The sequence below is a fragment of the Trichomycterus rosablanca genome, chromosome 1, assembly GCF_030014385.1.
Source record: "Trichomycterus rosablanca isolate fTriRos1 chromosome 1, fTriRos1.hap1, whole genome shotgun sequence".
Classification (NCBI taxonomy): Eukaryota; Metazoa; Chordata; class Actinopteri; order Siluriformes; family Trichomycteridae; genus Trichomycterus; species Trichomycterus rosablanca.
In genome coordinates this window covers 87,345,681-87,359,063 of record NC_085988.1, presented here as the reverse complement: position 1 = coordinate 87,359,063, position 13,383 = coordinate 87,345,681, and the positions used below count along the sequence as shown (strand labels likewise).

At 42.6% G+C, this 13,383-nt stretch overlaps 1 protein-coding gene across 1 annotated transcript; it reads right to left on the bottom strand.

Moving 5' to 3' along the window:
* Window positions 1–3,476: 3,476 nt before the first annotated feature.
* phlda1 (pleckstrin homology-like domain, family A, member 1) lies at window positions 3,477–7,703 on the bottom strand. The gene is made up of 2 exons (XM_063007472.1): window positions 6,945–7,703; window positions 3,477–3,976 (listed from the first exon to the last, which is right to left on the bottom strand). Exons 1-2 carry the CDS (start codon window positions 7,519–7,521, stop codon window positions 3,972–3,974), a joined length of 582 nt encoding a protein of 193 aa, XP_062863542.1. The 5' UTR covers window positions 7,522–7,703; the 3' UTR covers window positions 3,477–3,971.
* Window positions 7,704–13,383: the final 5,680 nt, after the last annotated feature.

Below are 13,383 nucleotides of genomic sequence, written 5' to 3'. Positions count from 1 at the left end.
ATTAAACCCAGCTCTGTCCATCTCTCTCTGTTTCCATAGAAACACTGCTGGACGAAACCATGGAGACGAGATGAAAGAAAGAGGAAATAATGTAAACACCTGAATCACCTGATTAAACGACCTGACCATTAGGAGGCGCCCTTCTGCACAGGGACTCAGTCCTGCTAGAACAGGAGAGGGCCTTCCCCAAACTCTTCCTGCCAAAACTATGTTTTGTACTTACAGACCTGAAGACGTTCCTGAGATCTGAGATCTGTACGGAGCTTCCGGGACTTTCTGTAATAATAATGAGTGTGGCTGGTGGGTGCAGTCAGACTAACCCTGTTTATACGGGCACAGAGAAGTCAGGAGTAAATCATCATCAGTGATGAGGAACCAGAGGATCACCATCATCATCACCTTCATCACCATCATCTCTCCTCATCCACCCTAATCCACCTCACGTCATGTGACCTGATCCAGCCACTCAGCAGGATTCGACACGGCGGTCCTGCTGTTTCTATGGTAACGGAGCATCACTGGAACGTTCACACGGCGCTTCGTTCTGACTCCGTTCAGAACGAGCTCAGTCTCCTCATCTGTGCAAAAGTTTGTGCCCCCCCCCAGGTTCTCCTGATCTTCATCATCCTGATCTTCATCCTCCTGATCTTCATCCTCCTGATCTATGTTGTATTTATAATGTATATTTATAACGTATATCTACATGTACAGTGTATCACAAAAGTGAGTACACCCCTCACATTTCTGCAAATATTTCATTATATCTTTTCATGGGACAACACTATAGACATGAAACTTGGATATAACTTAGAGTAGTCAGTGTACAGCTTGTATAGCAGTGTAGATTTACTGTCTTCTGAAAATAACTCAACACACAGCCATTAATGTCTAAATAGCTGCAACATAAGTGAGTACACCCCACAGTGAACATGTCCAAATTGTGCCCAAAGTGTCAATATTTTGTGTGACCACCATTATTATCCAGCACTGCCTTAACCCTCCTGGGCATGGAATTCACCAGAGCTGCACAGGTTGCTACTGGAATCCTCTTCCACTCCTTCATGATGACATCACGGAGCTGGTGGATGTTAGACACCTTGAACTCCTCCACCTTCCACTTGAGGATGCGCCACAGGTGCTCAATTGGGTTTAGTCCATCACCTTTACCTTCAGCTTCCTCAGCAAGGCAGTTGTCATCTTGGAGGTTGTGTTTGGGGTCGTTATCCTGTTGGAAAACTGCCATGAGGCCCAGTTTTCGAAGGGAGGGGATCATGCTCTGTTTCAGAATGTCACAGTACATGTTGGAATTCATGTTTCCCTCAATGAACTGCAGCTCCCCAGTGCCAGCAACACTCATGCAGCCCAAGACCATGATGCTACCACCACCATGCTTGACTGTAGGCAAGATACAGTTGTCTTGGTACTTCTCACCAGGGCACCGCCACACATGCTGGACACCATCTGAGCCAAACAAGTTTATCTTGGTCTCGTCAGACCACAGGGCATTCCAGTAATCCATGTTCTTGGACTGCTTGTCTTCAGCAAACTGTTTGCGGGCTTTCTTGTGCGTCAGCTTCCTTCTGGGATGACGACCATGCAGACCGAGTCGATGCAGTGTGCGGCGTATGGTCTGAGCACTGACAGGCTGACCTCCCACGTCTTCAACCTCTGCAGCAATGCTGGCAGCACTCATGTGTCTATTTTTTAAAGCCAACCTCTGGATATGACGCCGAACACGTGGACTCAACTTCTTTGGTCGACCCTGGCGAAGCCTGTTCCGAGTGGAACCTGTCCTGGAAAACCGCTATATGACCTTGGCCACCATGCTGTAGCTCAGTTTCAGGGTGTTAGCAATCTTCTTATAGCCCAGGCCATCTTTGTGGAGAGCAACAATTCTATTTCTCACATCCTCAGAGAGTTCTTTGCCATGAGGTGCCATGTTGAATATCCAGTGGCCAGTATGAGAGAATTGTACCCAAAACACCAAATTTAACAGCCCTGCTCCCCATTTACACCTGGGACCTTGACACATGACACCAGGGAGGGACAACGACACATTTGGGCACAATTTGGACATATTCACTGTGGGGTGTACTCACTTATGTTGCCAGCTATTTAGACATTAATGGCTGTGTGTTGAGTTATTTTCAGAAGACAGTAAATCTACACTGCTATACAAGCTGTACACTGACTACTCTAAGTTATATCCAAGTTTCATGTCTATAGTGTTGTCCCATAAAAAGATATAATTAAATATTTGCAGAAATGTGAGGGGTGTACTCACTTTTGTGATACACTGTATATTGTCCTCCTTTACCACAGACACGCCTCATAACACAATAGACGTACCGCTTTCTCTTCCCAGAGATGGGGACTTGAGTCTGAGTCGCACAAAAGTGGCACACACAGCGACGTCAGACTCGACTCAGACTCGTTTCAATTGACTCGGACTTGACTCGTGACTCGCAAAAAAATGACTCGTGAACAACAAGAGTCTCTAGCGTCAGCATGTGTTAACATTAGTTACGTGTGATAATTATATATGTATATAATTATTATTATTATAAATATTCTGCTCTCTAATAATAATAATTATAATAATAACGCTCCGGCCGTCTTAACCCACAACACACACAATGTGTAAATGTTCCAGCAGCTTCCGGTGTAGTGATGAAGCGTCGCTCCCTACTCCCTACACCGTCTGAAGTTCACTTCATTTGAACATTCTCGTTACCTTTGGATCAGAATCTCACTTAAAATGGTGGAATACCCTACGTAGTGCACTTCACAGGAACAACCGGGGTGAATGGAACGCTCCTACAGAATCGGTGCTGATGGTTGAAAGACGCTTTCTGAACCAATCAGAGCTTCTGATTGTAATTGTTAGTAAGAAATGCTGTTATCTGCATTTATTCGGTTTGCGTCACACAGATGACGTGGTAATGAAACGCTCGATCGGCTTTCTAACCACTTCCTGTTTTACTTCACCACCGGGAAAAGTTTGGAGGTTTTTAATTATAAGCACATTTACAAAATAACGGATTCTGTTCCTAATGGGACGCACGCTTATAAATGTAATAGCATCTGGAAGAACAGAAGCTAAGGTAAGCAGCGGTTATGATAGTTTTTGCTGTGTTTGGGATTTTGGCCGCTGTGCCGTGATTTATCGAGCGCTTTTGTTCTGTAATGAAAACAAAACGTATCAGTTGAAGCTTTTAACTGGAACCTTCTTGTTACAGAAATTACATTCATTTACACGATGAGGAGGAAAGTAAAGACACGAAGTAAAACGGCTAAATACACTCGCTAATCTGTTGTTGTTTTTATCTGAACTTACTGATTATTTCTTTATTTCTACACTACATTTATAATATATGTTTTGTGTAGATTATATTGACTCCTGACTCGACTCGGACTCGTATTTTGTGACTTGTGAACATCTCTGCTGTGATCTAAACAATAAAACGACGCTCTGATTCTTTGTGCTGGAACTTTATTTTATTTTCTCGACGTTTCAGGATGAAAAACTGAAATTAAACCAAAATAAACTGAATAACTTCACTTTCATCACCATGCACGTGTTACTTTCTCTCGTTACTCCTGGTTTGGATATACTCGATTCCCCTGTGCACTCGGGAGACCTCTGGTGGAGAAGGGCTCTGGGATTAGAACCTGCCTCCTCCCACACGCTGCAGCTTTACACTGATGAGCGACGGAGTCGTTCAGAGAGTCTCAGCACGTACGGCATGTGAAGTGGGCGTGGTCAGACTGACGTGTAAATTCAGTGAACATCAAGGTTTACACGCTGGAAGTGTCAGAGTCTCTGTTAGCATGCTAAGCTAACCTGGCCCTCGTGAACCATGATGGTGAGCGTACAGGAAGTGAATAAACAAACACAAATGAATATAAAGGAAGTCCATCGGACCGCCCACGCTGTTCCGGTATCCGTCTCCTCCTCCCTCCGTCACTCCTCAACCTGGAAACACAGAGAGAAGGGCGTGGGGTCACGATCAGGAACAATCAACAATCAAGCTAGCCCACCAGTGCAGGGCATGTCTGAGGGAGGGAGGGTGGTATGAGGTTTCTCATCATTGTTTGTGCAGCAGTGACTCCTGCTGTTGGGTTGTGGTACTGACAGGAGTGATGGTGGAGGAACCCACAGAGCGCAGCGTGATGTTCAGATTCAACAATAATCAAGTTTAAACTCACAGTTATGATTACAGTCGCTGTACTGGGTCGGGGGGGCAATTACTTTTTCACACTGAGTGAGAGAATTAAATGAAGCTTTTTAATTATAAATAAAACGATGATTTATGATCTGTGTATTTTTGTGGTTTAACACACACACACACACACACGTTTACATTAGCAACATTTATCAGACACGTTAAGCGACTTACAATCATGACTGAATTTAGTTTGAGCAATTAAAGGTTAAGGGCCTCATTCAGGGGCCCAACAGTGGCAACCTGGCAGTGATGGGGCATGAAATAGAAACCTTCTGATTACTAGTCCAGTACCTTAACCACTAAGCTACCACTGCCTTACACACACACATAAATACACACACATATACACACACACATGTACACACACACATGTACACACACACATATACACATACACAAACTTAAACACGCACACACACACTCATATGCACATACACACATACATGAATACACACACACATAAATACACGCACGCACATAAACACACACATGTACACATACACATAAATACACACATGCACATACACACAGACATACACACTCATACAAACACACACGTATATAAACACACACATAAACACACATACACAAACTTAAACACGCACACACACACTCATATGCACATACACACATACATGAATACACATACACATAAATACACACACACACGCACGCACATAAACACACACATGTACACATACACATAAATACACACACACACATGTACACACACACAGACATACACACTCATACAAACACACACGTATATAAACACGTACATAAACACACACATGTACACATACACATAAATACACACACACACATGTACACACACACAGACATACACACTCATACAAACACACACGTATATAAACACGTACATAAACACACACATATACACATACACAAACTTAAACACGCACACACACACTCATATGCACATACACACATACATGAATACACACACACATAAACACACACATGTACACATACACATAAATACACACATGCACATACACACAGACATACACACTCATACAAACACACACGTATATAAACACACACATAAACACACACACACACAGACATACACACTCATACAAACACACACGTATATAAACACACACATACACATAAACACACACACACAGACATACACACTCATACATACACACACATACATAAACACACACATAAACACACACGTACACACACAGACATACACACTCATACAAACACACACGTATATAAACACACACATACACATAAACACACACACACAGACATACACACTCATACATACACACACATACATACACACACACTAACAGACTTTATTCTAACACGGTTGATTTTATGATGAAACTCTAATGAAATTCTTTATGATTTTACTGATTATTATTATTAGAAATAATTTGATATGATTAGTTTAATTTGATTCTGTTGTAAATGATCCTCCAGGTCACACAGCAGGATGGAGGTTCCTGTTGGTTCTGGTTCCTCTCAGGGTTCCTTCCCTCTAATATTTGGGGGTTTTCCTGCCCTCGTACCTCATTGGGATTCATTTCTCCTCCACAGACATGAACGCAGGTGAGGCAGCGCTGTGATTGGTTAAATGCTGCGTTCGATCGCTCTGGAAAGTTTACTTTTCCTGGGAAACCCGGATGTTTCACTTCAAGCTTGAATTCGTATTTCTGAGATTTGAATCTGAGAGATCTGAATTTTTTTTATCTGAATTTTTAAAATCTGAAAATTGCAAGTTGTAATTTTGAAATGAAATTTTTTCAACAGCAAATTTCACCACCTCACAAGTTCAAATCACAAAAAAAGCATTGTTAAAATTCAAATTTATAAATTACGCCATTAAATATTTCAAATGTATAAAATTCTGATTGAAATATTTCAAATGTATAAAATTCAGATTGAAATATTTCAAATGTATAAAATTCAGATTGAAATATTTCAAATGTATAAAATTCAGATTCAAATACTTATGGCAGCGTTTGAGCTCCATATTTTTACAACACACGTCGTCTCAAAGCATCTTTACAGAATCCAGGACCGACAGACCAAAAACTCTGTTGAGGAGCAGAGGGCGACAGTGGCAGGAAAACCCCCCTTAAAATTACAGGAAGAACCCTGAGAGGAACCAGACTCAGCAGGAACTCCGTCCTCCTCGGGTGATGCCAATGAGAAAACACAATTTTCTTTACCATAGTACATGAAGTAATTTAGGAAGCTTTAAAACTAGAGAACATCCAGAACATCCAGAACATCCAGAACATCCACTAGTTGTGTATTGTTAGTTAAACGACTCAAATATTAATTCAAAGTTTTTAAACTCGTGTGTGATTGATGATCCTCATCATGACCAAATCCACCTCCTGCACTTCTACCTTTATACTGTATACTGCAGTAGCACATTTATACCAGAGAGGGCGACATTTCTACAGGTTCCACACTGCAGCTTTAATGAGGAGACCCCTGACTGATGATGGATGATGAAGGATGATGATGCTCCTCACCGCTGTGCTGATGCTGATGCTGGTGCTGCTCTCTCTCGGTGCAGGATGGTGATGGATGGATGATAAATGATGGATGCTGATGTTCCTCACTGCTGTGCTGGTGCTGATGCTGGTGCTGCTCTCTCTCAGTGAAGGATGGTGAAGGATGAATGCTGGATGATGATGGATGAAGGATGCTGATGTTCCTCACCGCTGTGCTGATGCTGGTGCTGGTGCTGCTCTCTCTCGGTGCAGGACGAAGGTACCAGCGTGGCGGTGGTGGTGCCCGGCTGCAGGGCTGCAGGTTTGGCTCTGTGGGCGCTGAGCAGCTGCTGCTTGTGGCGGGTGGACCGGACCGCCAGCACCGCCTGTCGGTTCTTGTACTGAACCATCTGCAGCGTGATCTCCGCGCTCCAGCACTCATCCGCTCCACACCGGAAGTCGATCTCCCGACCGTCCGCCATCACCACGGTGAAGTAGGCGTGCTTGCCCTTGCGCTCCACGCAGTCCACGGTCCGCACGCGCGAGAAGTGCAGCTCCGTGGGCCTGCGCGTGCCGGGGCGCGCGTGTTTGTGCACGAGCAGCGCGTCCTCGGTGAGCGCGCAGTGTCTGCGAGCCCAGAGCTGCAGGATTCCGTTACTGCGCTTCTCCATCCCGCCCTGCTTCAGCACCCGCACGCCCTCACCCGCCGCCTGGTCCTGACGCGGTTCCTCACGCTGCTGCTGCTGCTGATGCTGCTGCTGATGCTGATGCTGAGGCTGCATGGTGCGGGATGCAGGAGGATGCATGCGCGCTCACGCGTACACACATGCACACAGAGACACGCGGGCGCGCGCACAGACGCCTAACAAACGCACCGCTAATTAGTAAACGCGCGCTTAATTAATCAGCGACGGGAGCGCGCGCACACACACACACACACACCCGCAGCACCGGAGCCACCGCGATCCTGCAACACCGACACTCACATCAAACATCCACAAACCTCCAGCATGAGAGAGAGAGAGTGTGAGAGAGAGAGTGTGTGTGAGAGTGTGTGTGAGAGAGAGAGAGAGAGAGAGAGAGTGATGGGTGGGTGGGCTGGTGGGTGGTCCTGATTCTGAGTCTGCGCGCCTCCGCACATCAAGCAGAAATAAATAAATAAATAAAGCAGATGTTCATACTGAGGAAACATCTGTACTGCACACGCTCAGACTGTAAATAATAATAAATAAATAATAATATAATAATAATAAATAAAATAAATAATAATAATAATATAATAATAATAACAATAATAATATAATAATAATAACAATAATAATAATAATAGTAACAATAATAATAATAATACTAATAATAATACTAATATTAATAATAAATATTATAACAACAACAATAGTAATATATTATTATTATTGTAATATTTATTATTATTATAATTGGTAACCTCGCAGCGGTGAGGTTTGAGCCTGGATATTCAGCTTACTAGTCCAGTACCTTCAACACTGAGCTACCAATACCCTTATTATAGTAATATTAAAATATAATAAATCAATAATAATAATAATAATAAAAATAAAACACAGCCACTTCATCAGTCACTTTAATTATTAACATTAACATTATTAACATTAACTTTTTTAACATGACATTATTAATCACATTCCAAATGATTATTCAATCCTTTTATAAGTGCAAAACCAATTACTTTTTTTCCCCATTTTCCCCCAATTTAGTTATATTCGATTTCCCTCTACTGCTGCAGACCTCCACTCCTGACCGAGGAGGGTCATGACTAACACACGTGTGCAGCACAGACCGCTTCTTTTCACCTGCACCAGGCAGGTTCATACAGAGATCCGTATCATGCACGGAGAGTCACGCACTGATCTCCATTATCCCGTCTGTGTGCAGCACCATCGATCAGCCAGTAACCTGGGTTTAAACCACACATCTGGTTACACTTCAGCATTACATTCTCATTTATTAACAAACTTGGACCAACAGGAAGTGCTCATCCCTAAAAACACAACAAACATCACAAAGCATCAGAAATGATTAAAAGTGTGTGTGACTGAGGGAGGGATGGTCTGATAGGAATTCTCATCAGTGTAACTGAAACAGCACCCCCTGCTGCCTGGCTGGGGCTCTCTAGTGGTGGAGGAATACAGAGGGTGTAGCATGATACCCTGCTCCTGCTGAATCTTTTATGGTCTCACCAGCTCAGCCGTTGTCCTCGTCATGAGATCCGCACTAGATGTTGAGGTGAACGCTTTAGAAATACTTACCATTTGCTTCAGTTCTCTCTGAGCTGTTTGGCTACACTGTTGGATGTCCGGATATTTCTGCTAATGCTGCAGTACAGTCACTCTTTCAGTCCTAAGCGATCCCGTTTATTTTTACTGTATTGTTCGGACTGTGAGGAACTGCGTCACCCTTCACTCACTTCTCATCAGATCTCATGAGGTCTTTCACAGTTTATTAAGGACTTCCAGGCTAGTGGGGAACTGAACCATTCGTGTGTGTGATTTGGGATGCAGCAGCTGTTTAAACTTTGAAAGAATTCAGACTGATTTTTGTTTTTCCCTCATGAGACTTTAATGTGGTGACTACACTGAGCTCAATCAGACGAGGGTTTGATAAATAAATAAACATTTTATTACTCTGAACCAAACCCAAACGTTTCCAGCAGAAACCCAAGAAGTATGAGGACACAGGTGGGTAATTCGGCTTCAGGTTCTTTTAATGATAATCATGAGTGCAGGAGCAACTTGGGACTTTATATCCAGATCATTTAACCCAGTGGTTCTCAAACTGTGGTACGCGTACCACTGGTGGTACGTGAAGCAGCACGAGGTGGTACGCCAGATAATCTCGGAAAAGTAATTACATGCACCGAAAAAATAAATAATTTAATAATTATGAATTAAAAAAAATCATATGAAACAAATTGTGTAAATTACTAATAAAATCTGTTTCAAAGTTCTTATAATTCTGTTTTAATAAAATCAGTTTAATGAAAACAAATTGTATTAAAACTAATGTGTTTTTAAAAAATATTCTGGGCTACGCAGCCACCGTACTTCATTACGTCTATACTTCACGTTCGCGGTTTCAGTCTCGGAATTTCCGAAACGTTATCAGTAAAGTTATCAGTAGCTCTCTCACTTTTATCAGAGACAGATCTGCATTTGAAGCTCACTGATCTCGTTCCTGACATCACAAGGCTACTCCGCTAAACAGGCGCACTCACTGAAATGGTCAGTGGTAACTGCATATATACTAGTGATGAGTCGTTCGCGAACGATCCGATTCTATTGAACGGATCTTTGAAATGAACGAAAGGAACCGAGTCTTTTATTTCTGAGCAGTTCTTATCGGCTGTAATCCACCCATTCTGCTTCGCATCAGTAGAGGGAATTAATCATAACTCGTAATAAGAGCTGTTTATTGTCGAAATTCAAATCCGTAATCACTTTCAGTATCGCGGAGAGCAAGCGAGACACACACACACACACACACAGAGAGCTAGTAGTATAATGACAAATAATTGAGAAATAAACTATAAACTTGTTTAATTGTGTTAAATACAAGAGAGGATTTTTCTGAAACTTAATGCAATGTAACCACAGTCTGTCTCTTCTCTGTAGTTTTATTCCTTTTAAAATAAATCTTTTTTTCTCATGTAAGTGTTGTTTGAATGAGGAATACATTTAAGGCAAAGTAGCAAAATTTGATATTAATATCGGGGGTGTCTTATAGTTTACCCAGTAGCGCCTCCCGAAGAACGAAGAGCCATTTTTTTGAACGGCTCTTTAAAAGGAACCGAGCCAAAAGATCCGACTCCCTTCAAGAAGCCATAATTCCCATCACTAATATATACACACACACCTAATTAATGTGTGCCATATGTGGTTCTGAGATGAGAAACATAGGTGGTACTTGGAAGTTTTGGTTTGATAATGGGTGGTACTTGGTCTAAAAAGTTTGAGAACCCCTGATTTAACCCATAGAATAACATCCCAAAACTTTATACAGTTTTACTGCCTCATAAAAATCTTATAAAGTCCCTGCATGTATCTCAGACTGCTCACATGATGCTCCAGCACCAAAATTAGGTTGATCGAGCTATATTTATTTATTTATTAGGATTGTAACGTGATGTTTTACACTTCGGTTCCATCATGACAGGACAGGAAGTTACTGCTTACCCAAGATTCATCAGTTTAGGTTTAATATCAAACAGTCATGAACTATTTAGTGTCTCCAGTTCACCTCACTTACACGCCTCTGTACTGTGGGAGGAAACCCACACAGACACGGGGAGAACATGCAAAACTCCACACAGAAAGGGACCCGATCCTTCCACCTGTGAGGTGACCGTGCTACCCACCGGGCCATTCTTTGTTCTAGCTAAAAATATAAAAAACAAATCAGAGCATCAGAACATCTGAAGGTCTGTGGTATCTGGTACCAAAGCTCCTTTATCTTGTGTACGTCAGACCTCTCGACCTTCTGCTGTAGCTCAGTGGTTCAGGTACTGGTCCAGTAATCAGAACCACTTGAAGGGTGGCCACCGTTGGGCCCTTGAGTGAGGCCCTTAACCCGCAATTGATTAGACTGTATACTGTCACAGTACTGTAAGTTGCTTTGGATAAAGGTGTCCGCTAAATGCTGAACATTGTAGATTGTAGAGGGAAAAACATACAGAGAAGTGCAGCAGATTATCGGCTGCTCAGCTAAAATGATCGAAAGATGCAGAAGGAAGCGTGGAACTACTGTTCGAATGGATCGAAGAATAGCCAAAATGGCAAATACTCAGCCAATGATCACCTCCAGAAAGAATTAGGAAGATCTGAAGTTACCAGTAAGTACAGAAGATGATTAAGTGAAGCCGATTTACCAGCAAGAACTTCTTACAAAGTCCCGTTATTAAGATAAAGACGTTTCCTGAATGGATTAACATTGACGGTCCAAAGAGAAATGGCTCAACATTTTGTGGACTGGTGAAAGCAAAATTGTTCTTTTTGGGTCTAGTGGCCGTAGACAGTATGTCAGACGACCATCGAGCACTGAATTCAAGCCACAGTACACTGTGCAGACAGTAAAGCACGGTGGTACAAAATGATGATTATGGGATGTTTCTCATACCGTGGTGTTACACCTATTTATCACATACGAGGGATCATGGATCAGATTAAATATATCAGAATACTTGAGATCATGTTGCCCTATGTCAAAGAAGAAATGTCCTTAAAATGGGTGTTTCAACATGACAATGACCCAAAACATCTTGGTTACAGACAAACAAGACTGAGGTAATAGTGGCCAGCTCAATCCCCTGACCTCAATCCCATAGAGAACTTGTGTTCTGACGTCTGAAACATGTTTTTTTTTTAGGCAAAACCCAAAATTGCAGAAGAACTGTGGAATGTCGTCTAATCATCCTGGACTGGAATACCTGATCAGAGGTGCCAGAAGTTGGTCGACTCCATGCAACACAGATCTCAGAAACAATCGTTCTGCCACTAAATATTAGTTCAGTCATTTAAAGTAAAGTGAAACCTCAAACATTTTCAGTTTATAGATCATTTGAGTTGTTAAAGAAAAATGCTGCACTGCTGTTATTTTGAACAGCCTAATATTCATTTTTCTTAACTTTCTGTAAAGGATGAACACAAACTGGCTAAATGTTGTTAATGTTTTGATTTAGAATTGAAAGTGGAGCATTTTCAGGGCATTTGCATTTATGGAAATAAAAGTTATTATAATGATTTTGTGCTTTATTCACTTTTTTTAAATCACTGCTATTCTTTTGAACACCACGGTAAGTGTTGGACGCTCTGTGTGTTGTGCTACATTCACCTTATTACCAGGTTTCGTGTATATTGTGGTTATAAGCGGTGAGGGGGGAGGAGGAATCGCTCGAGTCTGAGAGACGCTTATATTCCTGATTTAGCTCCGTCTGATTTACACCTTTGTGGAGGCTGAAAGAAGCTTTAAGGGGAAGAAGTGACGAGTGATTTTCATGTGATGTGAAAGCACCGGCGCATCAGTGGATACGAGCTCGACCAAAAACATTTATTACTGACGGCATTAAGAAGTCGGTACGATGCTGGAGAAATGCATCAGAAGGCGACGATGTAGAAGAGTTCATGAACTTTCTCCTTTTCAGTGCGTCCGATTGCGTCACGCTTCCTCTCCACCAATGCCGATCCCCGCTCTGATCGAGGAGAACGAAGCTGACCCACGCCCCCTCCGACACGTGGGCAGCAGCCGTATGCATCTCATCACCTACACTTTGACGAGTGCAGTGCAGCTCAGCGTTGTGTACGGAGAGACACACCCTAGGAGCACCCTCTCCCCGTCTCTGTGCAGGCGCCATCAATCAGACAGCAGAGGTCGTAGTTGCACCAGTCATGAGAGAGTCCCAGGTTAATCAGCCCATGTATTCGAGATGCCAGCTCTGGTGTTCTAACCAGCGGGCCGTGGACCGGTACTGGTCCGTGGGTCATTTATTCCCGGGCCGCACATAAAGGATAAATGATCAGAGACGCTACAAAAGCAATGAAAACACTGCGCTTTTTTTAATGGGTGTTATTGCCTCCAATCACCACTAGGTGGTAGCAGCATAGTTGCAGCAAAAAAGGCTCATTTGTGAGCAGTAG